Source organism: Emydura macquarii, unplaced genomic scaffold (genome assembly GCF_026122565.2).
Source record: "Emydura macquarii macquarii isolate MOO-44397 ecotype Brisbane River unplaced genomic scaffold, CSIRO-AGI_Emac_v2 contig_1644, whole genome shotgun sequence".
Lineage (NCBI taxonomy): Eukaryota > Metazoa > Chordata > Testudines > Chelidae > Emydura > Emydura macquarii.
The window spans coordinates 11,516,399-11,542,994 of NW_027131781.1; the positions used below are offsets into that span (position 1 = coordinate 11,516,399).

The following is a 26,596-nucleotide window of genomic DNA, read 5'->3' on the forward strand; positions in this document are numbered from 1 at the left end:
ACTTAGCCGCTGTCCCCTGCCTGAACGTAGGGATAGCAACACCAGGTGGAGGTTAGGAGGATTTGTTAATGTTTGTAAAACGCTGGGTAGCATTGCAGTGATGAGGGCACCTGCCTATTGGTGGTGTCTGCTAGGACACTGCTAAAAGCCTGCTAGGAATATAAGTAATTACCTAACGGCCCCTGGGCATCTTGCTATGTTGCTAATGTGACGTCAGAGCACACAGGATTGGAATGTCAGAGTATTCCAATTCAGGCCACGGCTACGGTTTAATACAGAAAACCCACAATGGGCAGAAAGAGTGTTTGTACCACACGAGAACGTGGGAAATGGTGTCACGCATGTGCGTGCCCGTGCGTGCATGCATCTGTGTGCACAGGTTTATGTATGCATGTGCGCTTGCACATCTGGGTGAATGACTACATCTGTGCATATACAGGCATAGATTTGCTTTTGAATGTGTGTGTCAGTCAGTTTGCATGCGTGTCTGTGGGGAGGGTCATAAATGGCCCAGGGTGTGAATTTTTGGTGCACGTGTGTGCAGAATTAAAAAAAATACAAGGTAGCAAAATATCTATATTTACTACTATGACAAATTTGAATTGAAGGGATTTTTCCAGAGCAGGGAAACCTTCTCTGCAGTAGATGTCTTGTGTGTCTCATTGCATCAGAATCACAGCCTTCAGTTCTGAATGTCAAGGGGTGTGAGGTGCACAGAGGCCACTGTTACCTCTGATGATGGTCTGTGTACCTGGGGAAGGGGAGAGCACACAAAGAGCCGGCGGCTAGCGTGAGCAGAACCCTCCACTGGAAGGAGGGAACAGCTGGTCATGGAGCTGCAGGAAAGCCGTGGTGGCTGAGGAGTGGAGTAGGTCAAAACTGGGGCTCCTTTCAGGGTGCCCCGGGGACTGTGCAGTGTGAGTGTGTGTAGTGAGACACCATCTCTTGCAACTTGACAAGTCACTCCAAGGACCTTACTGCACTGTAACCTGCAGAGATCTGCTATAATTGGAAGGGCTAGTGATACCCTGTGAGAGCGTTTGCTTCTCGCCAGGAATGACACTCTGACACCTGTGGTCCTTATTTCTAGCCCTGCTGGGGTAACATTATCCTGAGCAACTTCTTCCCTCCCTGCGACCGTCTGCTAACTGTCTGCTAAACAGCAGGGCCCAGGGCACCAACATGATACTGATACCAGCAGAAGGGGGAGGCCAGGGATATCGATGATTGTGGGCTCCACAGGCCCGGCTACTTAGGGGCTGTGACCTTCAGAATCCTCTTTACGTTGTAATGGTGCCTCCTGTTAGGATGAGTGCGTGCACACTACACACACGTGCATGCACACACACGTGCATGCACACACACACACACACACACGCATGCACACAAAAGGAATTCATTCCTTCTGCTCTGGAAACCCCTTGCACTCACTCTGTGATTCCAGCCCACGTGCTAGGGCAGGGGAAGCTGGGAGGCACTGACAGTGAGGGCTGCATTTGCACAGAATCATTCCCGTCCCCCATTGATTTTGTTTTGCTCCCCACGATCCAAGTCACTTATTTGTGTTGCTTTGACTGCAGGACAGATGACTATACTGATCCTTACCATGCAGCACAGCTGGGGCCGGCAGCATGGAGTGTGTGAGCAGCTGATGTGGCCTCACAAGGCCCTGCAAGGGTGCCATGCTTCAGGCAATGTTGTGTGGAAAACCCCAGAGTACCCCCACGCTGCCTATCGTGAGCATTTCTGTAGCGCCTTTCAGCGGAAGGTCTCAACGCACGTCCTGAACACCGATGAATTAATCCTCCCGACTATTCTTACAGCAAGTCATCGTCATTGTCCCCATTTTACAGAGGGGGAAACTGAGGCACAGACCAATTAAGTGACTTACTCGAGCGTACACACAATGAGAAATAGGATGCAGGAGTCCTGACTCCTAGGTCCTTGCACTAATCTTTAGAGAATGCTGCTTTATGGCTAATAAACTCAAAGGAAATACAGGAACTGAAAGCCAAAGACATGGCAATCTCTTTGCCCAGGAATGCAGGTCACAGTTTTCCTTGTCACCATCCTTGCTGGTGCCTTGTGTACACTATGACAGGTTGGCTGGGAGACCTATGCAGGTTTAGCTGCACCGGCAAACCCTCCAAGTGTATAGTCCGTTTGTACCAGCAAAGAGTGCTTTTGCCAGGAGAGCTTATTCTGGTTCTCTGAGCAAAATAAGTTATACGGCACAAGCACTGTTATTTAACCGTGTCTACACTAGGACTTTTGTCAGAGAAATGTTGCATCAGCCGACCTTACTATATTAGTTCCTAGTGTAGAGTTAACACTTTTGCTGCCACAAGACACTGGCCTAACCTTTGCTGTGACTGCAACAGCCTTTGTTTTCTATGCTGGCTTTTGTTTCGTTTCAAGCTGCCGAGCAAAGCACCCGGGGAACATTCCCCAGAGATCAGAGAGAGGCCCGGGGTTCCACCCTGTCACACAGGAAGGTTGGGTTGGCTGTGTTCATCTAGAGGGCAGAGGTGCCATTATCTTCATTCCCATGTCACACACAGGACTGCCTTTGTAAGCCACTGATGGATTGGGCTGTCTCCATAATAGACTTGCCAGAAAGTCAATGTCTGCACAGACATAAATCACCAGCAGACACGCAGAGCTCCTCCACTAACAGATCTGCATGGGCTTGGGTGATCAAGGGGTAGACACTTTCCTTCTCCGTCTTTGCTAATGCAAGTATTTTTTGGTAATTGTGTGTGTGTGTGTTTGGGTGAGAGAGAGGAGGGGAGGGCATATGTTTGGCTTGTGTAGGGATCGTATGTGTTTCTTTAGAGGTAAAGGGGATGGTACATCTGTGTGTGTAGGGATGCTTGTAGATGTGTGTGTGTTTATGTGTAAGAACAGAGTCTGTATTGGGGTGAGAGTGATGCATGTGAGAAAGGATTGAGTTGGGATGTTTGTGAAGCGTGTAGGTGACAGTGGGCGAAGATACAGGGTGTCTGTGTGGGAGTGATGTACATGCCTGTAGGGGTGTATAGGGTAGGGTTTGTTTGCATCTGGGGTGTTTGGCTGGGGTGTGTGTTGTCAGATTGTTGGTGTACTTTTCTGGAACAGTGCGGGGGTGGCGTGTATTGTAGGAAATGAGCGGTGCATATGAGAAGATGTGCGTGTTTGTAGGGGTGGGAGGGACAGTGTGTGTTAGGGTGTGAGGAGCGGGTGTGTGAGAAAGACGTGTGTGTGTCTGGGGGGGTGTTGATGGAGGTGTTCATGATGTGGGCTGTTTGTGTGGATGGAGTGCGTGTGTGTGACAGGGTGTGCTTGTGGGGTTGTGGAGTGGAGTGCCCTGGCTCCTTCGCCGACTCAGATTTCACACTCCCCTTTGGTTTTGTTGTTCAGTGCCAATCCTGCCCGCCCTGGCCAGGGGGCCCCCTGCACTACCTAGCACACAGCAGGACGGGGGAGAGAGTGCGGCAGAGGGAAGCTTGGAGTACACCGCACTCTGTCAGCCCCCCAGGGACAGGAAAGGTTCCGGTCCAGTTCACCTGGCTTGGAGCCTGAGGGTCCCATCCCTGGAGCCTCATGTGTTTTGTGGGAGTGAGTAGCAGCCTTGCTGTATGAGAGGTGAGGCCTCTCTGACCCGCCGCTACCTGATCACGAAGCTGTGAGCATCAATCTCCCTCCCGCAGCCGCTGTTCAGCAGGATCCCCGAGTTGCCCACGATGGCGCAGGTCTGGAAGTGCTTGCCCTTCAGGGGCGAGGTCCTTGGCAGCAGCTTGTAGAGGTTCTGTGAGACGTTCATGGTGCTGTCCCTGTCAAAGATGTAGTGGATGATGTCCCCGGGCTTCAGGGTCCCCTTCAGCACCGAGATGTCCTTCTCTGCATCCAGGAACTTCAAGATCTGTTTCCTTGGGAAAGGAGAGAAAACACATAGGGAAAGCTTGCGGCGTGGCCTAGAACTGCAAAGCACCCTCCTCCTGCCTGAAATTAACAGGCAGCAGCTTTAAAATGAACAAAAGGAAGTATTTCTTCACACAACACACAGTCAATCTGTGGAACTCCTTGCCAGAGGATGTTGTGAAGGCCGAGACTATAACAGGGTTCAAAAAGAACTAGGTAAGTTCCTGGCGGACAAGTCCATTAGCCAGGATAGCAGGGATTGCTGTTTGCCAGAGGTTGGGAACAGCCGACGGGATGGATCACTTGATGATTGCCTGTTTGAAGCACCTGGCATTGGCCACTGTCGGAAGACAGGACACTGGGCTAAATGGACCATTGGTCTGACCCAGAATGGCTGTTTTATGTGCTCCAAAGTCTGGCTGCAGACAGGCTGACAGCCTTCAAGAGCCACTCAGACTTTGGTATTCTACCTGCTACCCCACCTGTGCTATAAAACAGCTCCCAACCTTAAGGTGTGCATCTCCCATGCCCCAATTTCCACCAGAGCAGGCCCTTTACAGGCCCATCTCTGCTGCTCTGCTTTCCGCCAGCAGGGGCCACTGTATTTACCCACCGGGTGGCAGATTTCCTTCCCCCCCACGAGTGGCCAGCCATGGTGACTCTGCAGCACACTCTTGCCCCTGCTTGTCTCCAAGAGCGGAGGCTCAAGCGTGCGTCGCTCTGTTAGCACGAGGCTGCCTGACTGAGCTGAGAATTCATTTCCAAGTGATCGCTTACAGATATGAAGTCTAGCGCAGCAGGAGATAAACATTTTCTTTTTTTCTTGACTTCTTTGGATGATATACAGAGGCAATTTGCCAGCCTGCACTGGAGAGAACCAAATCTGTCTCTTGTCCTATAGATAATTACCAGTACCTGATCTTCAAAGAGAGTGTCTGGTTGTGTCTCCATCTGAATGAAGCTGGTTTAATGTTGTGCTTAATGCTTTCATTACTTCTGTCAACAACAGCTGGAGATGAAGAGCCATTTATTACTACCCCAGCTCTGGAGAAAAGAGAGACAGAGAAAGGGGGGAGACATGATGCGTTAGCATCCCAATGGCATCTCTAATCGCCCTGAGGCGGCTGGGATTCACACTTCTTCAGAAAAGCAAAATTGCAGTTATCATCAGAGCAGGGAAGGAAAGACTATTTATTCTCTGTTACACACACACGTGCGCGCGTGCAGGCACAGATTTACACAAACAGACATAAACTCATACACAGACTTTCACAAATACACATGGACTTGCAGACAGACACACAAACACATGCATACACAGACACACTGACACACATTCAGACTCAACCTGCAGACATAGATATACAAACACAGACACACACACACAGATTCCTCTCCGAGCTGCCGGTCTTCTACCAGGAACTCCTCCAGGCCTGGAGGCTGGTCTCAGCCTCCAGGCCCCTTGCGGCCACCGAGGGGGAGGATCTCCTCACGGAGCCCCTGCTACACAACCCCCAACTCTGTGTGCAGGTGGCGGAGGTCCCCTCGGTGCGACGGAGGTTGGTCCTGGCAGGAGTCACCAGGGTCGGAGATTTCCTGGACTACGACCGGGGGGACTGGGTGGATCCCCACGTGCTGGCTCGGTGCATGGGGCTCTCCACCCTTCGAACCCGCCAGCGCATACTCCAGGAGGTGCGGGCAGCCTTGCCCCCTCTGCTTGGGCCTATCTCGAGCAGGTCTTGCGAGAGGGCGCTCCCCGCCCTCCCCTCAGTCCCAGCCCTCCGGTGCTTCCATCAGGCCCCGGCCCCCGGACCCCCCCAGCCGCCCTCTCCCCACACCTCAGGCTGGCTGCATGACTTGCAGTCGGTCCTTTTCGAACTGCGCTGAGGGACCATCTGTACACACTCGTGCTCCACACCCTCCATTTCCTTGCCCTCATGTTCTGCCCTGACACCAAATGGCGGGACTTGCTACCAACTGCGGAGGGCAAGGTCCCCCGGTGGGCCAGCCTCGATTCCACCTTGACCCCACGGCCTGCTGGGGACATCAGTTGGCGGCTCCTTCACGGAGCCGTGAGCATGGGCGTGTACTTGGTGCGGTTCACCCCCTGACACCTGCCCCTTCTGCGGTGTGAGGGAGACCCTGGCGCACGTGTACCTGGAGTGCGCCAGGCCGCAGCCCCTGTTCCGGCTCCTCCAGAACCTCCTGCTGAGGTTCTGGCTGCACTTCTCCCCACACCTACGCACATCCCATCCGTGGCCCCACAAAGTCGCGGGATCTCTTTGTCAACCTGGCCCTGGCCAAAATGGCCATCTACAAGATCATGGAGAGGAGGTTGGCTGGAGGGCACTCTGTGACTATGGGGCCTACTTCCATTCCCTTGTGCAGTCATGCATCCAGGCGGCGTTCCTCTGGGCAGCGTCCACTGGCTCCCTTGACACCTTCCGGGAGCAGTGGGCGCTGTCCGAGGTTCTCTGCTCGGTGTCCCATTCTGGTTCCCTTCGTTTAAACCTGTGACCCCCACGCCTGCTCCTTTTTTCATTAGTTGTCCCACGCACTTAGTTGTGTCTTGGGTCCAGTGATAGCACACACACAGATTCTCACAGAGACTTAGACACAGGCACAGACTCACAGGGATTCTATAAACAGACAGTCTGGCTGTCGCATGCTGACACAAACAGATGCCCCCCACACCCGTACGCATGAACCTTTCACAAATGACAAATCAGATCCATCCGTTGGGTTAAATCAACATCAGAAAAATGTGACCTTTACTTCACCCCGGCGAGAGAAATGAATTTAGCTGAGATGCTGGGCATTGCATGCAGGATTTGGTACTAGTGGCAAAACGCCCCATTACAAACAGCAGGGCTCTTTGATAACTTTTCTTCCCTTCAGAGGCGAACAATGAGATTTCATTGCAGCCACTCTGCGTTAGGGCACCAGACCTTAGCGAGTGATTGGTCGGGGAGGGCCAGAGAGCAGTCAGGTGCCCAGGTGCTGCAGCTCTGGAGATGATCATTGTGAGACCCCCAGATTTAATCACTGAACCAACAAACAATTAAGGCCCCGGTATTTCAATTCAGTTTGCATCAAATGGCATAAATTATGGAAGCCTCTGCATGTTTTATGTCAGTGAGCCTCCCTCTAAAAAGAATAACCGAGAATCTCATCAGGAAGCAGAGCATGTGTGTGCAGCCCCAAAAAACCCTTCACACTCCAGAAAAATTCACAGCCAGAGGGTTTGCTGCCAGCTAGGCAGAATGTCCCTCCTTGTCGCAAGGAGCTTCTTCCAGCCGGAATAGAGTTGACAAATAAAGAGATCTATATCAAGGAGGTAAACACCACGGAGGGAGAGGAATTACCTAGGAGGCATCTCTAGGAAACATGGGGTGAAAGTAGATAGGGATGCTTTTGATGGTAGCAGGTAAAACTATGCTGACAGTGAGCTATGGCAGCTGGGGGCATCATGACATAAGGCCAGGTTCATACACAGAGATGCAATGTATAGTGCAGTGTGATTCCATTTCTCCTGGAATGCCGGCTGCCCTAAACGAGTGACTGCCGGTTGTTTGCTTCAGGTACAGATGGGGAATGATTGACAGGAGATTTCAGGCACATGTGAGGATATTTTGGGGCTCATGCTACTTAATATTTAGAGAGGGAAGCTGAATATATTTCTAGATGCCAGTTGCCATTGCATGTGTGTATAGAAAATAGCAAACTATGATCTCCAGAGACTGCCATCAAGGATAGCTTCCAATCTCACACTTCACCACATAGTCTGATTTCTTGCAAAGCAAATTTAGAAAATGGAAAAAAATGTCAAAGTTAAGTGGGTGGAGAAAACCCTCCTAGCAATAACTGGGGTTTTGTGGTGCATGATGCTTTTTGTACTTTTAGTGTGTCACTGACTGGTGTCACTAAGCTACCCAATTACGGCACATAACAATGTTGTGATGACATGGGATGATCTTGCAAATGATCTAGAAGAATGTCACAGTATCACTGACTGCCTGTAGTGCCACAGAATGATTTGGTGATGCAGTGATGGCTTTGTGTCACTGAATGGCATTATGATGCAACAGAATGATGGTCTGATGTCATAGAAAGGCATCCCTTTTTTAATACCACAGTGGAAAATTGCAAAGGTGGAAACTTTCCCTCTGACTTATTTTGTACAATTAATAACTCTCTCCCATATTCTTGGTCACTGCACTTTGAAGATCCTTGGTCATTTGCAAATAATTATTGCACTGAGATAGAGGGGGAGTGATTAAGAAAATGCAAAGCAAAAGTGAAAAGAAACGGACACATTTGCTAAATAAGAAGAGTACCATCCAGCAAAGAAGAAGACGAAGAAGATTAATAGCTGCCTTACAGCAAAAACAAATGAACACAAAATCTAATTTACAAACCTATTAGATTTGCTATGTAAGCTGTTCACAGCTGATCTGATTGTACCTCTGCCTCCAGAATTCCTGCAAGACAAAGGAAATGCATTATTTATAAACCCAGCTCTTCTTTGTACAGCACTGTTCAACAATCAAGAGATCCCCGGTCTGGAGAGCTTCAAACTGAGAAGCTGCTACAACACTCACTCACTCGGTGCCATCCAAAATGGAAACACCCGGGAGGGCGGGGGAGGGGTTCTCATGTTCATCTTGGTTAGCATGGCCCCATCGTGACTAAACCAGAAGTGGGGAGCGATCCCCTTCTGTGCAGTCCAAAGAATCAGTTAAAAGTCATTTTCATTAAGCACTTCAGAGCTGCTGCAGGCTTCTAGTAATGAGCCTGATTCTCTCATCCTGACAAGCTGCACTTGGAGCCAGAGAGGGGGGTGGGCAGCAAAGGTATCTTTAATCCATCTTCATTCTATCCTGATCCTAAGGTTGGCCACGGGTCAGTTCCCAGCATGCCCCTCTAACTTATCTGTGACTGCCTCCAATGTGGTTTTCTGGCAGCTGTGGATCAGCAGGGAGCAAGGACTCCCTGGCCCACCCTCTTTTGCCTGGCCAGGCTCATATACCAGTGTCTAGAAGTGGGAGTGGCATAGCAGCTACATTTCCCGGCCATGGTCATGGGGAGTAACAAAAAAACTACAGAGGTGCTAGAATACCAGATCCAAACTGCTGCCTGTAGGGGAAGTTTGGATCCAAATCCTGATCTGAACATCACAGCGTGGGCCCATCTCCAAATAGAACTTTGCATCTGTAGATGCCCCTTTCAGGTGGGGCTCTCATCATACTTTACCTTGTCCCAGTTTTACAGGCAGGATCCAGGGGCTGAGAATGTACGCTGGACTCCCCTTTTCCCTGCATCCCCAGCCCATCCCGCCCTGCACCTAGAATGTTGTCAGCGTGGGAGAGGGGAAGGATTAGTTCAATGGAGGGGATGCTTTTTCGGTTGGTTGTTTCTGTGGGTTTATTCTCTGAGTTTAAAACTAACATCCAAACAGCCCCGAGCACTAGGTTTTTGCCACTGCCACAAATGGCTTTGGTCACATTGATGAACGACACGACCATCATATGGCAAAGGACATAGGCCAAATCTTAGCCTTTGATAGTGGATGCCAAGGGCCCACTGACTCATTTACAAGCCTTGGCTGGGGTGGGCAGCATGGATCCAACTTGGTCCTGACCATTTCTCTCCAGCAGATTCCAGTCAAGTGATGGGTTATTGCTCTTTTTCCTCCCCAGCCCTCACCGGCAAAGAGCCCCAGCAGTCAGTCCTGGCCCCCATCTTTTACAAAGTATAGAAGAGCTCTTTAGCAGAAATTGTCAGATTGCATGGGCCGCACTGCCACCAGCATGTTGATGAGATCCCTGGTCTGACTACATATCCCATCAGGCACCTACAATGTGCCACACAGCTTAGTCAGAGGCAGGACTGCATTGCATCATGGGAGCTGTAGTCTGGCCAGAGAGCCCAGCCCATCAGACAGAATGGTGCTATCAGGCGACTCAAACTTCAGCTCCCATGAGGCAGCATGCCACAATGGAGAAATGCAGTTTAATGTTAAACTGACTCGAAATAAATATATGTTTCGAGTCAGTACAGCAATCCAAAATATTACATTACTATTGGAACTGACCCGAAAGGAAATATTTCATGTCAGGTTTCCCAAAAGAAAATAAAAAATTTTCCCCAGAAAATTTTGATTTTTGCCAAAACTGCATTTTCTGTTAGAAAAATTCCAGACCAGCTCTATTAATAATAACCTCACCCACCACCACAGGTGTCTGGCTCCAAGATAATCAAAGTATCACACAACTTCAGGGTCACACTAAATTCATCCCTGGTTTGCAAGAACTAGGTCACAGCAGTACCTAGGAGAGCCTTCCTCCAGTCGCCAGGAGACTTCACACTTCTCTCTCACAGGAGGAGTTGGCAAACAAGATCCATTTCTAGACTGGACGCCTGCAACCGCTTTTATCTCGGGCTGTCAGTTAAGGCCAACCAAAAATCTCCATCCTGTCCAACAGACAGCAGCCCGTCTCCTGGGTGAGTCACGGAGAACATATCACACCAACGCAGCCACCACGGGCTCCCTGTGCCCAAGGCTGGCTGCAATTCAAGGTCCTGGTATTAGTCTATGGCCAGACTGTGATGCCTTAGCACAAATAGTCTCGGTGAAATCATGGGCACTATTTAGTATGGCCTATGAGAGGCTGGAATAGATTACCCAAGTTAGAGCCTTGTCGTTCACAATCCTGAGACCACTGCACTCAGCAGAGACACAGAAACTGCATCTTTCCAAAGTCAGACTGTTGGGAGCCAGAGGTAAGACATTTCTAGTGCTGGCTTCCAGACTAATGCAACCCCGTACCGGGGAGAGGAGAAAAAAATAGGACAAATATCCAATCTGCACAACGCTGACCGCAGAGCTCACTCTTTCGTTAGCCTGGCATTCTCAGGGAATTGGCCCCCAGTTCCTACTGATGTTCAATAGGAGCTGGGCCCGTAACTCTCTTAGACCTATTGGGAACTACCAGCTTTAAGTCTTTTCTCCACTTTGTGCCCATTGCCTAGGTACGAGAATTACTGTGCTCTATAATTACTAAAGCTGCTCAAAAGATTCTCTTTTTTTCTTGCAGAAATGTTCAGCTTTTCATCTGGACTTTTTTTTTTTTAAATGAAAAATTCCCTTTGGGGCCTGTTTGCTCCCACTGCCCAGATGCACCAGCCCCAAGAGGGTAAGCAACAGAGAAGAAAACAGTACTGTACCTCCAGAAAGAATTTGAGTTTGGAGTGAAAGGTCAGGGGAGCTGGGAGACAGGTTCCTTGCTTTATCTGAGCTGGATTCTCACCCCTTCTTAATATCACATCCTCTGAGCAGTTTGTTTTGCACATGTTGCTTTGGGGCATTCCATCCTATGCAGCTTCTTGCTTCCCATAGGACACTGTATATTTTCAGACAGGAGGGATTCCTCCTGTATCAGGTTTTTCATTCCTTTGACAAGTCTGAGAATCAATTGCTATTTCATCTCGTCAAGAGGATGGCGGGGCTGATTCATTCAGATAGCTTATTGGCATTTATCGAGCATCCATTTGCAGGATGCAGGAGCAGTCAGGATTAATGGGCAATCTGAGCATCCTTTTCAAACACTTGTCCTTTGAAGAAGCAGTCCAAACGGGATTCACGCTCCCTCACACTCTCTGTAATACAGATACGGACTGGATTAAGGTCTTGGAAAGGGAAACGTATTTCCCTACTGCCTGAATAAGTGGTTGCCCAACGTCTCTGCCACACGCAGGGATGGAGAATTTAGGAGCTGGAGAAGACCCTTGCAGCTGGGGCTGTGTCAGACTGAGAAGATGGCTGGGAATGATGTCAGTGGAAGAACCCTGCTAGCTAAAGACAACACTGTCATCTGACAAGAGGGAATGTGAAATGTGATCCATGGCTGATGATCACCCTGAGCCACTTGTTCTATTTCCAGTGCTCGCTGGTTATTGACCTGACGTGAGAGTAACTTCAGGAGAAAAACAAACAATGGCTCTGTTAGCAAATATTTCTTGTAAGTTCTTTCCCCTCTGCTCATCAGTTTGTCGAGCTTTTCTCCTGAGGGTGCATTTAAAGCTTACAGTCCTCAGGGCATGTGAAATGCCAGCCATGAAGAACACTGCCAGCATCAGAGCCCATGCAGGATTGGAGAGGTATCCTCCCGTTTACATCTCTAGCCTGAGGGCATCTAAACTAGTTCTGGTGACTGCTGTGACATAAGGGAATTGGAGAGGAACTCTGTGCCCTATGTCTTCAACCTGATGGCATCTCAAATGAGGAACAAGGTGTGGTTTAATGCAAGGAGTTCAGGCAAATGTTTCATTTTCCCGGCCGACACACACAGCAGATACTCAGCTTGAGGACATCTGCACGGCTAGTCATGGTCACTGCAGTAGGCACACTGCTGGCAAAGAAGAATCTGGGCGGCACTCTCCTGCACTAGGTGGGCAACTGAAATGCTGCTCATGGCGACTGTGCCAGGCTCTGAGCTGATTTCATTTATTCTTCACCATTCCCTGAAGCTGCGGGTGTTGATCAGAGGTTTGGCATGACATCAGGCTTGATGGACCAATGGTCTGAACTGGTCTGGAGAATCCTATGTCCCTCCAGTGAATAAATACTAAAAATATGAGTGGACGCTGCGCCTTTTCCTCTTCACATTCTAACATTAGGATACTTTCCCACATCTCCTCTCAGTGTACAGTTCAAGGCATCATGCAGCATGACTATGGTCTGCAGTGCTGCTTGTCCCTTCCCAGCTGGGGCACTGGACAGCTCCCCAGTAGTGACTGTCCAAGCAAATCTATTGTTTAGACACTTGCGGTCCCAACAGGCAAAAGATTTTCCCAGGTTTGTCATGCTCCCAGACAGCACGTGCAGGCCAATATCCCTAGGCAGGCCCTGTCACTGGTCTGCCAAGAGGAAAATACTAAAAGATGGGCGGTACTAATTAAAAAGAAGCAAAAAAGTCAGCCCATTTTATTTTAGCTCAGTTGCTCCAGACTTAAATCTCTCAGCCTCAAATGGTAAAGACCAACCACTATTAAAGCTACGTGGACAGACCTTGATGCAAAAAGCTGCCTAATGCTGCATGGCTGTATTCTCTTACTAATCCAGGTGTTCTCAGTTTGATCTTACAGTCAGCCCCACAGCATACTAACCTGCTTCCCAATTTCAGTCACAAAGCTCAGGTCCTTTGACTTCTGTTTGGAGATGTTTTCCAGTGAGCAACTAGCATATATGTATGGTAGCTTTTTATTATGGATGAGTAGCCCAGACGCTTTAATTTTTGCTTTGAGGTAGTTGGGCTGAATTTGGGCTCTGGAAGATGGTATGTTGGCTTAGAAGCTCTGCATACAAATATAAGGTGACATGATTTATATCTCACAGGCTGGGGAGGCCAGATTGTCCCATGGATCAGTCTGAAGTCAAGGCTGTAGAGCTGAATGGATCATTTGCGATGAATCATTTATTTGAAGAATTTTCTGGTCACAACTTGTCTGTGCCCAGCCTGTGATTTTTCTCCAATGCACTCATTTTCTGAACTGATTCACTTACTCTTCTTTGGGACTAGTGCTTGGTCTGTAGCTTATTTACAAGCCATGTGCCGTGAGTTTTCGATAGGCAAGTTCCGAACCACTTTGACTGGACAAGTAGATCATGTTGTCTATTTGAATGAGTGGAACTTTGGAGGCAATTGTCTGGTCCAAATTCTCAGGATTATGAATTCAGAACGTGTTTTCCATGGATATACTCCATATCTACTTAAAATTCGCAGCTGCCACAAACAGCTTTGCCAGTCAGCTCATTCACTAGAATATTCGTAGAAAATGAACACAAAAAAGGGCACAGTAAAAGTGAATTGGTTGAACATTTTCAAACAAATCTCAATGATCATTTTTGCAGTATTCACCTAGTTCTAGTGGATCTATAGCTGGTTCTGACACATCTGGTCTGTGTGACCTGGGGCAAATCATTTTAGCTCTGTGTCTCAGCTTCTTCCCTTTGTAAAATGAAGACAATAATAGCTACCTAGCCCTGCGGGTGGGGTGGGGTGGAGGGAGATTGTTAAACTAAATTTAAGCCCTTTGATATTCCCAGATATCCGAGGATCTCAAATGATTAACTGATTTATTAAGTTTCACAGCTCTCCTGTGTGTCAAATAAAATTGATCATCTCCATGTTACAGATAGGGTAGAGAGGTTAAGTGACTTGGGCAAGGTCACCCAAGAAGACAGTGTCAGAAGCAGGAACAGAACCTCTCTCTCTCTCTCACACATGCACACTTATGGACACAAACACTCAGGCACAGATTTACACAAACACAGATATAAATTTGTACACAGACTCACACAAATACACACAGATTTACAAGTAGACATACAAAAATATCATATGGATACACAGACAGATACACTGACAATCAATCATCGACTCAACATGCAGACTCCTAGATGTGCACACACAGACACATACACAAACAGAAAACACACACTATCACAGAGACTTAGACACACACACACACACACAGATTCTATACAGTCTGGCTCACAGATGCTAACACAACCAGCTACCACCTCCCACATACACACCCTCCCCCTCGCAAATGACAAATCAGGTCCATCTTTTGGAATGGGTTGAATCCACATCAGAAAAATGTGACCTTTCCTTTACCCCAGGGAGAGAAATGAATTTAGCTGAGATGCTGGGCATTGCGTGCAGGATTTGGTACTAGTGGCGATCACCCCATTATGAACAGCAGGGCTTTTGATAACTTTTCCTCCCTTCAGAGGAGAACAATGGGATTTCATTGCATCCACTCGGCACTAGGGCCCCAAGACATTAGTGAATGATTGGTTAAGGAGGGCCAGAGAGCAGTCAGGTTCACAAGTGCTGCAGCCCTGGAGATGATTATTGTGAGACCCCAGATTTACTCACGGAGCCAGTGAACAATTGAGGCCCCAGAGCTGGGTGGAGAATAGTCATCCTGTTTCGTAGAGGATTTTCCAATTTTGAAATTTGGGCTTGTTTTCATTCAGAGCCAGGGGGGTGAGCTGGCAGGAAATCAGGCAGGCCGCAGAATTTCACTGGAATCAGACTATCTTTGCAAAGCCTTTTGCTATTGATGAATTGGCAAATTCCCACCAAAAATGTTTCATTGAAGTTTTTCTGACGAGCTGTAGATTTGGGGTTTTGGCGGGGCCCTTTACAGAGACAGGAGCTGAGTGAAAGATTTGGGTTTGAATTATGAAATCCTCATCTGCACCCCAAAACTTGGCTTTGGGACAATGCCTAGGTGTGATGCTGCCTGGCGAAGGTGCGGTCTGAGTCCCGCAAGCTTGACTGTGGATGATTCAGCTGGGCTTCAATTTATACGTGGACCTTTCACCTGGACATGTGATTGTGGCTTGAAAATTAGCTTGGTTTGTCTCATCCTGTTCTCCATTTGAGCACATCACAACTCAGCACGTCTGGCTCAAGACAAAACCAGCTGTGGCGCAGCAGTGGGTGCTGTGCGTGAGGAGTGAACTGAATTGACAGAACAATGGGGGACCCAGGACTGGACTAACAGCGGGCATCAGAAGTGAAGTACACTGGCAGAATTGGGCGGGGCCTAAGACTGGAACAGCAGGGGTGCTGCAGGCCAGAGCTGTGTGTGGGAAACTTGTTGGGTGCTGGCCTGCAGTATGCTGGCTCTCAGCACCCCTAGTAGTCCTACATTTTCATTAGGGAGACCTGCCAACTCCCACTCTCATGGCCAGCGAGGTTCCCTTTTTTGGGATTAGGAAATTGTGAATGCGTCTCTCTGCTGGGGGGAGGGATCTTGCAATGTGTCTCAGTGAGACATTTGAAATCTCACTTACCCATGTTTAACATCTCACTTTTCACGTTGTCACCACTTGGCAGCGTTGGTGTTAAAACCTCCTAAATATCAGATGCTATTTTTAGAGCTGTGAGCTTCATTTCTCCTAATGTCATGAGACTGAATTCTAGAGAGTGTGTCTATGCTGAGGATTTCAGGAAAATTCGCACACTCTTGCTGTAGGGCTGATGCAGCTCCAACAGGACTAGCAACAGTGGAGCCACTGGTGTTCTTATCTTAGAGCAGGTCTAGAAGATACAGTGGTAAAAATGTGGAATGCTGAACTATGCTACAACTCCCAACTTTGCTTGTCCCAGTGGAGATGCATAGATGCTAGACCAATAGTGGGAGAATGCCTTACAATTCTCTAAGCAGACATGGCTCTGCTAGTCAGATACTGACTTCAGTGGAGTCACTCCAGATCCACAGCAGTGTAAATGAGAGCAGAATTTGGCCCTCAGTTTTCTGCCTTGTCACAAATAAGTGTCTCATTGCAAGTGTAACCTGAAGACACAGGAACCGAGACACTGAGTCTACAAAAACCCGACGCCTAGTGCCTGAGAGAGAAAAAGCCAATTACGCTGACGTGCTGACATGGGGAAATCAGTGAAGAATCAGCATGAAAGGCGCAGATCTATACACTGAAGTGCAGGTGAGGCAGCCTAAAATGAGGCAACAGGAGGGAATCCTCCATCTGCATTTCACATGGCCGTCATGCGGGGATCTACTTTCATTGATAGCAGTGGGCAGCTATATGGCCACACCTCTTTCAGTTGTTTTCAAGCATGCAACCCACGGAATCAACAGATGGGAAAAATGTCACTTTTCCTAAAATTATCTTACTGTCTCTTTAACTTGTTTAAAAAAATGAGCTAGAGGGATAAAAAAAGAGGCATATGTGACGTGTCAGGTTTCAGATCCACACACTTCCAATATAATGTCAATGGGGCTTGACTTATCAGGCATTACTACTCTTGTTTTATCACTGTTTTACAGTAGCATGCTTCAGGAAGTGGGATTATCCACACACTTCACATCACCACGCACCCCTGCGCGCAGCCACAGCGTTATTCCTCATTTACCCCACGGCAGCTCTTTCAATAATAGCATTGGCTCTCTTTTGAGCAAAACAGCTCTGCCTGAATCCCCCATTTACTCTTACTTAATCACAGTTGAATTTACACTAATGAAACAGCCAGCAAAAGAAGACAAGAAGCAGCCATACAGGGTTCAGAGAGAGAAACTCAGGTTATCTTTGATTTACTTGGGTGAAAAAAATCCTCTGAAAACCTAGGAGATTCTTAGAGCAGAGATGCTTCCTCGAGTCCTGTCGAAGACTGACAGGTGCCTCACCTCTGAGATCAGAAGTGGCAAATCAGACTGCCTGGAAGACCTAAGCAGACCATGAGTGTTTCATGGATGACAGCGAAAGAACATCTGGGCTAGAAGTGTTCTAAATTGAACACATCAAGTTGTCACTCCAGTCTTGTTGTCAACACAAACAGACGTTCAGCCATCATAATTGACCCCCAAAGCCACCCCTTGTTGTTTCCTCTGCCCTAAAACCACAACCAGAGAACAAAAAGCAAAACCAATGGAAAAGTGCTCCCCAGATACTCAGAAGCCAGACACAGCCCTGCAGTGGGATCTGAAGCTGGCCAGGCTAGGGATCTGAGGCACTGTCTGGGGGGACTCTCAATTGAGAACACTGTGCCACTGAACCTGGAAAGCAGACAGTGGCAGCAGACACATGTCTACAGCAGGATATAAGGAGACAGGTAATCTCTTATGTAATTGGGTCCCAGATATCCAGGGTTTAAAGATTTTCACCAGCAACATCTTGTGTTGCACCTTCAACTGAAGAAGTAGCCAAAACAGAATACAGACCTGGTAAATGATCGGACAAACCCACTCCACTCGAAAGGGGAGGTGCCACTGTGTTCTGCAGCCTCTAGGCTGCAGCTTCCAGAGGCTGGGTCAAGGGCAGGTTTACAATAATCCAGTCAGGGGGCATGGCTAGGAGTGACCAGCTCTATGCCTGAGAGAAAAGGCCACAGTGTCCTGGAAATGGGCGGTACAGGCTGCTGTTATGTGCTATGTGCACATCCAGATGAAGTGAAGGATTCAATGGAACCCTTAAGCCACACTAGCAAACAGTAGCATGCCACCCCCAGTTTTCCAAGCTGGCCAAAAACTCATGGGCAACACCAGGCATTTGAAAGAGCAGCGTATATTTTCTCTGTAATTTGAGGCTGAGGGGCATGCAGTCTGGTCCAGCAGAGAAAGGGTTAATACACATGACAAATGTGCACCAGGATGGCTTATTGAAGAAGTCACCTGGTGACAGCAAAGGCACGGGCTCCCTTAATGGCTCTGACAGATAATCAGGGCAGTGAGGGATCCCTGCAGAACTTGCTAAGGGACACTGTCCCTTTAAACTTCACAAAGAGAAGCACATTTTTACTCTCAGTAACTGACAATAATTATTCCACCAGTCGTGGCATCCTTTGTCTCTCCCTGCAGTAAGAGGCAGAGGGGCAGGGCAATTATTCCCCATTATGCCACACTAACTAAAGCGAATAAGAAAAAAGCCACACTCATGTCACGGCTTCCCCAAGGTGTGTTCTAGAGGGAAGACTTACAGGGGAACTTTGCTCTGAGTATTTCAGGGGAAACAGAGCAGACGGCACAGAGGGACTTGCGGAAAGGAAGTCTCTACAAGATTCCAGCAGCCTGCAATCAGGCAAGTGTTTGAAAACTAAGTACCAATGTCATTTGAAATGCCAATGCTTTATAAAGGCAATATACCAGAGTGAAATGAATGGACTTGTCTAACCACAAAAGTTGCGCTTCTTTGACTATATCAGTACCAGTATACATCAGTATAGTCAAAGAGGTACAACCCATCTAATGTGGCTGCAGTTATACCAGTATACAGGCACGTATACCAGGATAACTTATTCCCATACCAGAAGGGAAACTATTATAACTCACTAAATTAAACTATTTCTGTGTCCACGGTAGCAGTTGAACCAATATAGCTTGTTACAAATTACTCCCCTAATTGACACAGTTATACTGCTACAAAAACTATGTATAGGCCACGCTGAAGAGAAAGAGAGGGGTGGGTTGATGTGTGGAGCTGCAGTGAGTAGCTCCTGGAAGTGAGTAACTCCTGAATTCTAATCCTGGCACTGACTTCCTCCATTTTAACCTCTGCCTCAGTTTCCCCCATCTGCAGAAAGGGGTGTAATAACATGTGGAGCAGCAAGAAGGATGACTTGAGAAAGAAACAAACTAAATGACTGGCTTTCCCCGAAACATCTGTCACACTTCAGTAACTACAGCACTCCTGCGTCTTAGCCTTCTCTTTACCTGTGATGCTGAGGACTTGTCCTTGGAAAAAGCCTGATTTTTTTTGGTCACCTCGCCAATAATAGTCACACGACCTTCACTTTGCATTTCATGAGCATTTTATCCATTCTTTCTCTTACTGGGATGCTTGAGACTTCCCAGTGTTTGAGGGTGAGACAAGCATGTTCCTCTCCCACCCAACTCCCTTCCCATATGAGCCATCTTCTTCCAGACAGGATGCCTGGCCCTAGAATCCAACCAGAGCTGGGGGAAGGGCATGTGAAAAAATGCGCAAGCTGTTCTTTTCCTTAAAATAATCAAGGGATATGTCTAAGCTGGGGAACGGCACGATGGGAATTGAACCTGCCCTGATTCCCAGCCAGTTTGTTATTTGGTCCTTCCAGAGGACACATGGTCGACTCTGCTTTCATTTCAATAGGCCAAGAAAGCTGAACAAAGAGGAGGGAGTGGACTGAGAGCAGAGGAAGGAGCTGAAACACAATCTGGGATCCACGCATTCCTGAACTTGTGGGTGTGAAATGCAGATCTGGATGCAAATCCTGCAGATTCCTGGCAGCTCTAATTTAGAGCAAGTTTGCTCTAAAAAATACACTAAGAACTGTTGGAAAGCTTTGAAACACTGTTTCTCTAAGCTGTTCCCCTTCTATCTGCACATTTGCAGCTACTCGCTCCTCTTCATATGCACTTAGGGTGTCTACACTGCAATTAAATACCTGCGGTTGGCCCATGTCAGCTGACTTGGGCTCACAGGACTCGGGCTACAGGGCTGTTTAACCGTGGTGTAGACATTCCAGCTCAGGCTGGCGGTTGGGTTCTAGGACCCCTCTCTCCTTACCAGGTTCCAGAGCCTGGCTTCCAGCCCAATCCCGAATGTCTACACCGTAATTAAACAGCCCCGCAGCCTGAGCCCTGTAAGCCTGAGTCAGTTGACACCGGCCAGCCGTGGGTGTTTAATTGAAATGTAGACATGCCAATAGAGTCTGCAAAAGATACTGGAATCACACAGCTCTGGAGACTGAAAGCCAAGATTATACCCCCAGAACAGGTGCAGCAAAGGCAGTAGCAACTTCCCTACGATGCCCCACCAATGTCCCTTAAGCCTGACATGGAAGCACCCTCTGAGTAGATTATTTATTTATTTCATGGTAGCATCTTTGCACCAGGCTCTGTACAAACACATAACAAAGAGCCAGTCCCTGCTCTGAAAAGTTTAGAATCTGAGGACAACCATGCAGATCAACCTCCGTGGCCCATTCAGTCCTTGGTCTCGTTGCAATAGTCACCAACCAGAGGGCAATCAGAGTATCTGTGGAGGTGATGTGTTTAGCTGTTATACAAGAACTGGACTGAGACCAGCAAACACATTTCAGAAAGGCCGTCACCTGGTAACAACTTGCAGTCATTGCCAACCTGGGTTAGATTGGAACCTAGAGGTTTAGGCTCCATTGTCTATTAAAAATCCCCTTCTACCCATTACAGATCGCTTCTTATGATCTCTAGGCAGTTGCATTCCAACATGCTGTTTGTTATTCCTGAGGAGCTCCCTTGATCCTGCTGGCTCTTCTTCACCTGAATTCATATGCAATCCCTCCTGTGAAGGACCGCTGTCCTCTCCACAGCAACAAACTCAGATGCCACAGACTGGGGATACGGATCCTTCGATAATAAGCCTGCACTTATCATCCAAATGTACAATAACAATGAGGTGGGATGGGGTGGGTGGCACAGGGACTCCCTGACGAAAATGATGACTGAGAAGTAACTCCATAAAATGGTTTTCTGCAGAGGTGCCCGTAAGCCTGAAAGAGACAGACCCTGAGGGAGTAGAAGCTGGGACAGAGGGAAGAGAAGAGGTGGAGCAAGATGAGAGGGAGAAGAAAAGGAGGACGGGAGATTAGAGCTGTCTGACTGATGGGAACAGGGCAGGGAGGAGACGGCACCTTTTAAATACATTGCAACTGGTTTATTATTTCAAAGGAGCTGCCAAACCAGACCAGAGCAATGGTCCATCTAGGCCAGCATTCCTGTCTCTTGGTGATTCAAAGGAAGGTTATTGACATCTGTAATCATCTCCTGCCCTCAGCACCAGGAAATGCACCCAATATAATGTAATAATAAAATGATGAAGACAATTAATGAATTTATTTGTACAGTGCCGTGCTGGGGGGGGGGGGGAGGGGGAGGGTGAGGGATGAGGAGGGGGAGGGAGGAATCTCTTCCTGCTCCTAACAGTCCTTGTCATTTTAGCCTGGATGGTGTCAGTGCTTGGGCGATTCTGATTCATAGAAACGTCGGATCTTTTGCTTTCATGCTGCCTGCAGCGGTGAGTTCCGCAGGTCAAGAGACACCCGATGTTATTTAAAAGCTGCCCCCTTCGTCCCCCGCATTGTGCCCTTAGAGAATGCCTTGCCTTTTAATGCCAAGATGCCCCTGGGCGCAGGTCATTATGGGATGACTCACGCCCATCTGCCACCTGGCAGGATCCCCAGCCCCACAAGCTACAAGAGACCCACCCTGCTCACCTCGCCGCTAGCAGTGCCTCCGCCCGGAACCGGGGCTGGGGAGGAGCCTTCGGAGCAAACACAGACGCGTCGGGGGGCGGGGGGGAAGGGGAAGGGGGGAGACAAGCGCAGCAGAGGGAGGGGGGAGGAAGAAGGGCTGGGCTGGGCGGGGGGCGCGCAGGGGTTAATCACAGAACCCCAGCCCCACCTCGTGGGAACCCCTGCACATTTCGGACTGGGCTCTCTCCACTCCCATCCCCCATCCGGACCGGGACCGGATCCCCCGTCCCCACCTGCTACTCCTGTCCGCACCTGGAACGGTACCTGCTCCCCCATCCCCGCCCGGACCGGCACCGGCTCCCCCATCCCCGCCCGGACCGGCACCGGGACCGGCTCCCCCATCCCTAGTCGGGCCGGTACCTGCCCCCCGCGCCCGGCGTTCGCCTCTCAGAGACCCTCTCTCCCCACTTGCTCAGTCCCCGAGAGCAGAGAGCGAAACACGTCGGTAAAGGCAAGAGACCAAGAGACCCGGAGAACCAGACAAAGAAACTCTCCTGAACCGCCCCCCCCTCCTCCTTCCTCTCTGCCCGGCACCCCCTTCCCGACTCCCCCAGCCCCCCCCGGTACGTCCCCCAGCACTCTTCCCCCCAGCACCCACCCCGGCACCCCTCTCCTCCCCCCAGCACCCCCCCCAGCACCCCTCTCCTCCCCCTAGCACCCCTCTCTTCCCCCCCAACACCCACCCCCGGCACCCCTCTCCTCCTCCCTAGCACCCCTTCCCCCCCAGAAATTCCTCCCCCTAGCGCCCACCTTGGCACCCCTCTTCCCCCCAGCACCCCTCCCGCACGGAGCGCCCCCTTTCCCGCGGGCAGTCGCCCCCCCGGTGCAGACAGCCCAGCGCCCGTCCCGGAGCCCGCTCCCGGGACCGGCTGCTCACCCGCTCCCCTCCTGCTCCAGCTCCGAGATGTCCGCGAAGATGAGGAAGCCCACGAGCAGGGTGAGCAGCGCCAGCGCCCAGCTCCGGCACGGCAGCTGCATGGCTCCTGGCCGGGGGCGGGGGGCGGCTGGCTGGGGAGCCGCGCTGGGGTCCTGGGCGGAGCGGCCCCCCCCGCCCAGTGCCAGCCGCTCGGGGGCTCGCCCGAGAAACGCCACCACCTCTGCCCGCCTCGCGCCTTCTTCGCCCTTCCCCGCTCGCCGCAGCCCAGGGGTGGGCAGGGGCTGCTGGCAGAGCCCGGCCGGTCCCCTCTTTGCAAAGGAGCAGGAGAGCGCTTTTCCCACCCTCCCTGACACTGAGCGAGAGAGAGGGAGGGAGGGAGCCAGAGACTGGGAAACGTATCCCCCTCTTCCCTCCCCCCCCCCCCCCCGCAAAGTTTGTCTGACACACAGACCAGCACTGAGGACAGCGCTGAGCTCCTGCCTGCACTCCCCTGACACAGACAAGGGTGGGTGGGCAGAGGCAAATGCTTTGTAACATTCCCCCCCTCCCCACACCACCCGTACCCCCCTGCAAGTGTGTGGCAGATCCACTGCCAGCCTCTCCCCCCATGGGCGGTGCTATACCCTGGCACAGGAAGAACCTCTGGCCTCTCCTTATGGACACATATGGGTTCTATTGATGTACAGAACATGGATTTAACATGATGAAAACTAACCCCTGACATTAATGTCTGCCAAGTGCTTGGAGATCCTCAGATGAAATGCACTATATTACTTATTACTTGCATTACCCTGTCACCTAGGAGCCTAGTCATCCACCAGCACCCCATTGCACAACCAGCCAAATCTTATAGCTAGGTCCTCTAGATTTGTACCTGCAAAGATGCCAGAGGCAGTGTTTTGCACCTACAAAATGATGTGTGCGCTAACATTCCCGTCTACCCAATCTGCGCGCATAAATAGAGGGGTCTGAGGAATTTTTGCAGCTTCAATCACTTATGCATGTATTGGAGGGAGTGCCAATTGGTGGCAGGTTTGTCCCTCTAAAGACAAAATATACTATTAACGCTGATTATTATAATCAGGTTTATTACAGTAGTGATTGTACCTTTTCCCTTCTTGTATAATGTCCACAGTAAACGGGGTCCTTTGGGATAAAAAGCACTATATAAACATAAAATAAACATGTGATTAATTATTAACATTCTTTATTAGTATTTATATATAATTTGAGAGGAATAATTATTTGAAAATTGTGAAACTGCTTTTGTAATAATAAATTATTAGCCTGGTGTGACTCTGACTCTCACTAGAGTCATATCTGGGGTTTATTTGGCCCATTGTGTTTAGCAGCAAAGGCACACTATAGCTTTAATGCCCAGAGAAATAGAGGTGTCTGTCACACTCCTAGCCCCAGTGACCTGCTGCAAGATACAGCCATAATCTTAGTTTCTATGTTGGAGAGAAATGGCTGCTGGGGTTAGAGCTGCAATTTCTTTCACAGGCAGGGTAGTGATGGTGTGTGTGTGTGTGATGGGGTGGGAGGAGGGGAAAAGGAGGTGGAGTTGGACTGGAGAATGACCCAGGAGGTCCTTGCCTTCCAGCCCTGTCATCTATGAGACTATGATTCTGGCATCCTGCATAGAGATAAAGGGCCAATAATGAAATGGGGTTAGCCGAGGCCAAGCTGTCCTGCTGTGCCTAAACTCAGGCTTGTTCAACTGATCTAAAGGTTGCTGGACATAAGTAAAATATCTGACGTTATTCATGCCACCAAACTAGAGAGGTATGTAGTGGATAATGATGCAGCAGATATGAGGTACAGATGTGGAGAGAGGGGGGAGAGAGAAAGACTAAGGCCTTGTCTACATTACAACTATGTCTACACTTGCTGTGAAATTTGGCGGCTGCTGATGGGAGATAATGCAAGTTACGTAGAGTAGCTTGCGTAACTCCTGTCAACTTCCTAACTTCTACTTACCAAGGCGTCTTCACTTCACTGTGCCGATGGGAAAAGCACTCCCGTCAAAGCAGCGTTACTCTTCTTGGTGGGGGTGGATTAGCAGCATCGATTTCCAGGTCGATTGAGTGGGTCTCCACTTCCGAATCGATCCGACGGCACCGACTGTGCTGCCGTCAGTATAGACATAGCCCCCAAAGATAAGTTGACGTATGTTAGGTCGACTTACAGCCACTGTATTAATTACTGCGGTGGCTGATGTCCACACTCCCCTCCTTGGGTTGGTGGTGTACATCCTCACCAGGAGCTGTCCGAAGAGGGGCAGTATGGGGAGCTGAGAGCCAGGTCTCTCAGCTCCGCTGGCAGCTCCCTGCCAGGAGCCCAGCTGCCCCACAGGTTCCCGGCAGTCTGCCACCCCCACTCCCCGTTCCCCACCAGGAGCCGGGTCCAGCCTCCCAGGGCTTCTTCCCTCTCTGCTGCCAGCCAGGAGCTGGGGGAAGCCTCTCAGCTCTCCAGGGGAGCAGAGGGGCAGCTGGGCTCTAGCTGCCCGGCTTTCTTCTCAGTTCTGGAGCCATGATATTGACAAGAATGACAGCCAACAGTGGATGTAAGGAACACAGTGTCTACATGACACTGCGTCACCCTAACTACATCGACATAAGCCCTACATCGCTCGTTGAGATGGTTTTATTATGTGGGCATAGCAGGGGAGTTACATCGGTGGGAGGAGCATTTCAGCGTTTACACCTCCATTGTTTTGTTGACAAAACCTGACTTCTGTTGACAAAACTCTGTGGTGTAGACCAGTCCTACTTGCCTGAATATTTAAAACAGCATATTTAGCCTGAATAAGAGGCACTATTAAGCAAAACAGGGCTATTAAATGGGGCCACTTGGAGAACTGTCATTTTCTATTCTACACCCAATTTTGTACTGGTATAACTATGTCAGGTAGGAGTGTGATTTTTTACCAAGACAGTTATTCTGGTACAAATCCTGATGTGGATGCAGTTATATGGGAAGAAGGTACACTGATATAAACACATCTACCAGTAGAATTGCACCCACACTGGGTGTATGTAGAGGGTTGTATCAATATAACTACATCAATATACTTAGAGTGGTACAACTTTTTGTGTGTAGGAAGGGGAATGTGGGGCTTTGGGTCTTAATGTGACTTTGTGGTAGTGCAAATGGCTCCATAATTTCCCCTCTGCAGAAATCCAGAAAAAATGCTCATTTTCCTTCCAATTTCCATTTCCTCAGCTCCTCCGTCTTGGAGCTTCATGGGAAACGGGCAGCATGGCTAGCCTAATGAATAGGCAGTAGTGCATGAGGTGAAGAAGGGCTGTGAGAGGGAGCACGATGACTGCCATCTGGGGTTCTGAAGATGCACTGGAGCGAAGCTCTCATCCTGTGAGATGAATACCACACATAAGGCACTTTTCCTCTGCTATGCGACTCTCTAGTGATACAGAAGCTCTGCTCCTCAGGGTCTCCTCCTGCTCTGTCCCAGATGGTGCTTCAGTCCCTTCTGTCTGATCCTTCTGTTTAGAGTGTGACAGTCACATTGCCTAAATACCAGAACAGCCTCATCCGAGTGGTCTGAGTAGGAGGGCAGGATACTTTGCTCTGCTTGTGGCAGGACTCATACTCCATAAGCTGTTTGTCTGTCTCAGTAAGAAATGTATTGGGGACTGGGGCTTGCTGGCTGGAGAGTCATCCCTTCTGCTTAGGAAAGGCTTGTGTAAATAGATGCCTGCTCTGGGTCTTGATCTGGCAGCCATGAAGTCAATGGGAGTGCTGCTATTGACTGCAATGGAAACATGACCAGGCCCTGAAGGAGGCAAGCTGTGAGTTGAGCTTGATGGCAGGGAGCTCCATAGTGAGGTACTTTCACAGAGAACTTTGCAGCATCAGCTGCATCATGCCTATTGACGGCATGTTCTTGGAGTGCTGCAGAGGGAAAGACTATTCTTTAGGTAGTCAGGCTTTGGCCACAAGGACCAGAACCTTGAATTGAATCCAGTATTGGATGTGGAGCCAGTGTCCT

At 49.3% G+C, this 26,596-nt stretch overlaps 1 protein-coding gene across 2 annotated transcripts in view; it reads right to left on the reverse strand.

Moving 5' to 3' along the window:
* ST8SIA2 (ST8 alpha-N-acetyl-neuraminide alpha-2,8-sialyltransferase 2) overlaps positions 1–22,685 on the reverse strand; it is a 35,659-nt gene extending 12,974 nt beyond the window's left edge. Inside the window, exons 1-4 of one of the 2 annotated variants that reach the window (XM_067556101.1) lie at positions 22,585–22,685; positions 8,319–8,381; positions 4,816–4,944; positions 3,651–3,908 (exon numbers count right to left, since the gene is read on the reverse strand). In XM_067556101.1, the coding sequence (XP_067412202.1) occupies positions 3,651–3,908; positions 4,816–4,944; positions 8,319–8,381; positions 22,585–22,685 (551 nt within the window). The remainder of the gene's footprint in view (positions 1–3,650; positions 3,909–4,815; positions 4,945–8,318; positions 8,382–22,584) is intronic. The other variant, XM_067556102.1, reaches the window with a different exon arrangement.
* Positions 22,686–26,596: the final 3,911 nt, after the last annotated feature.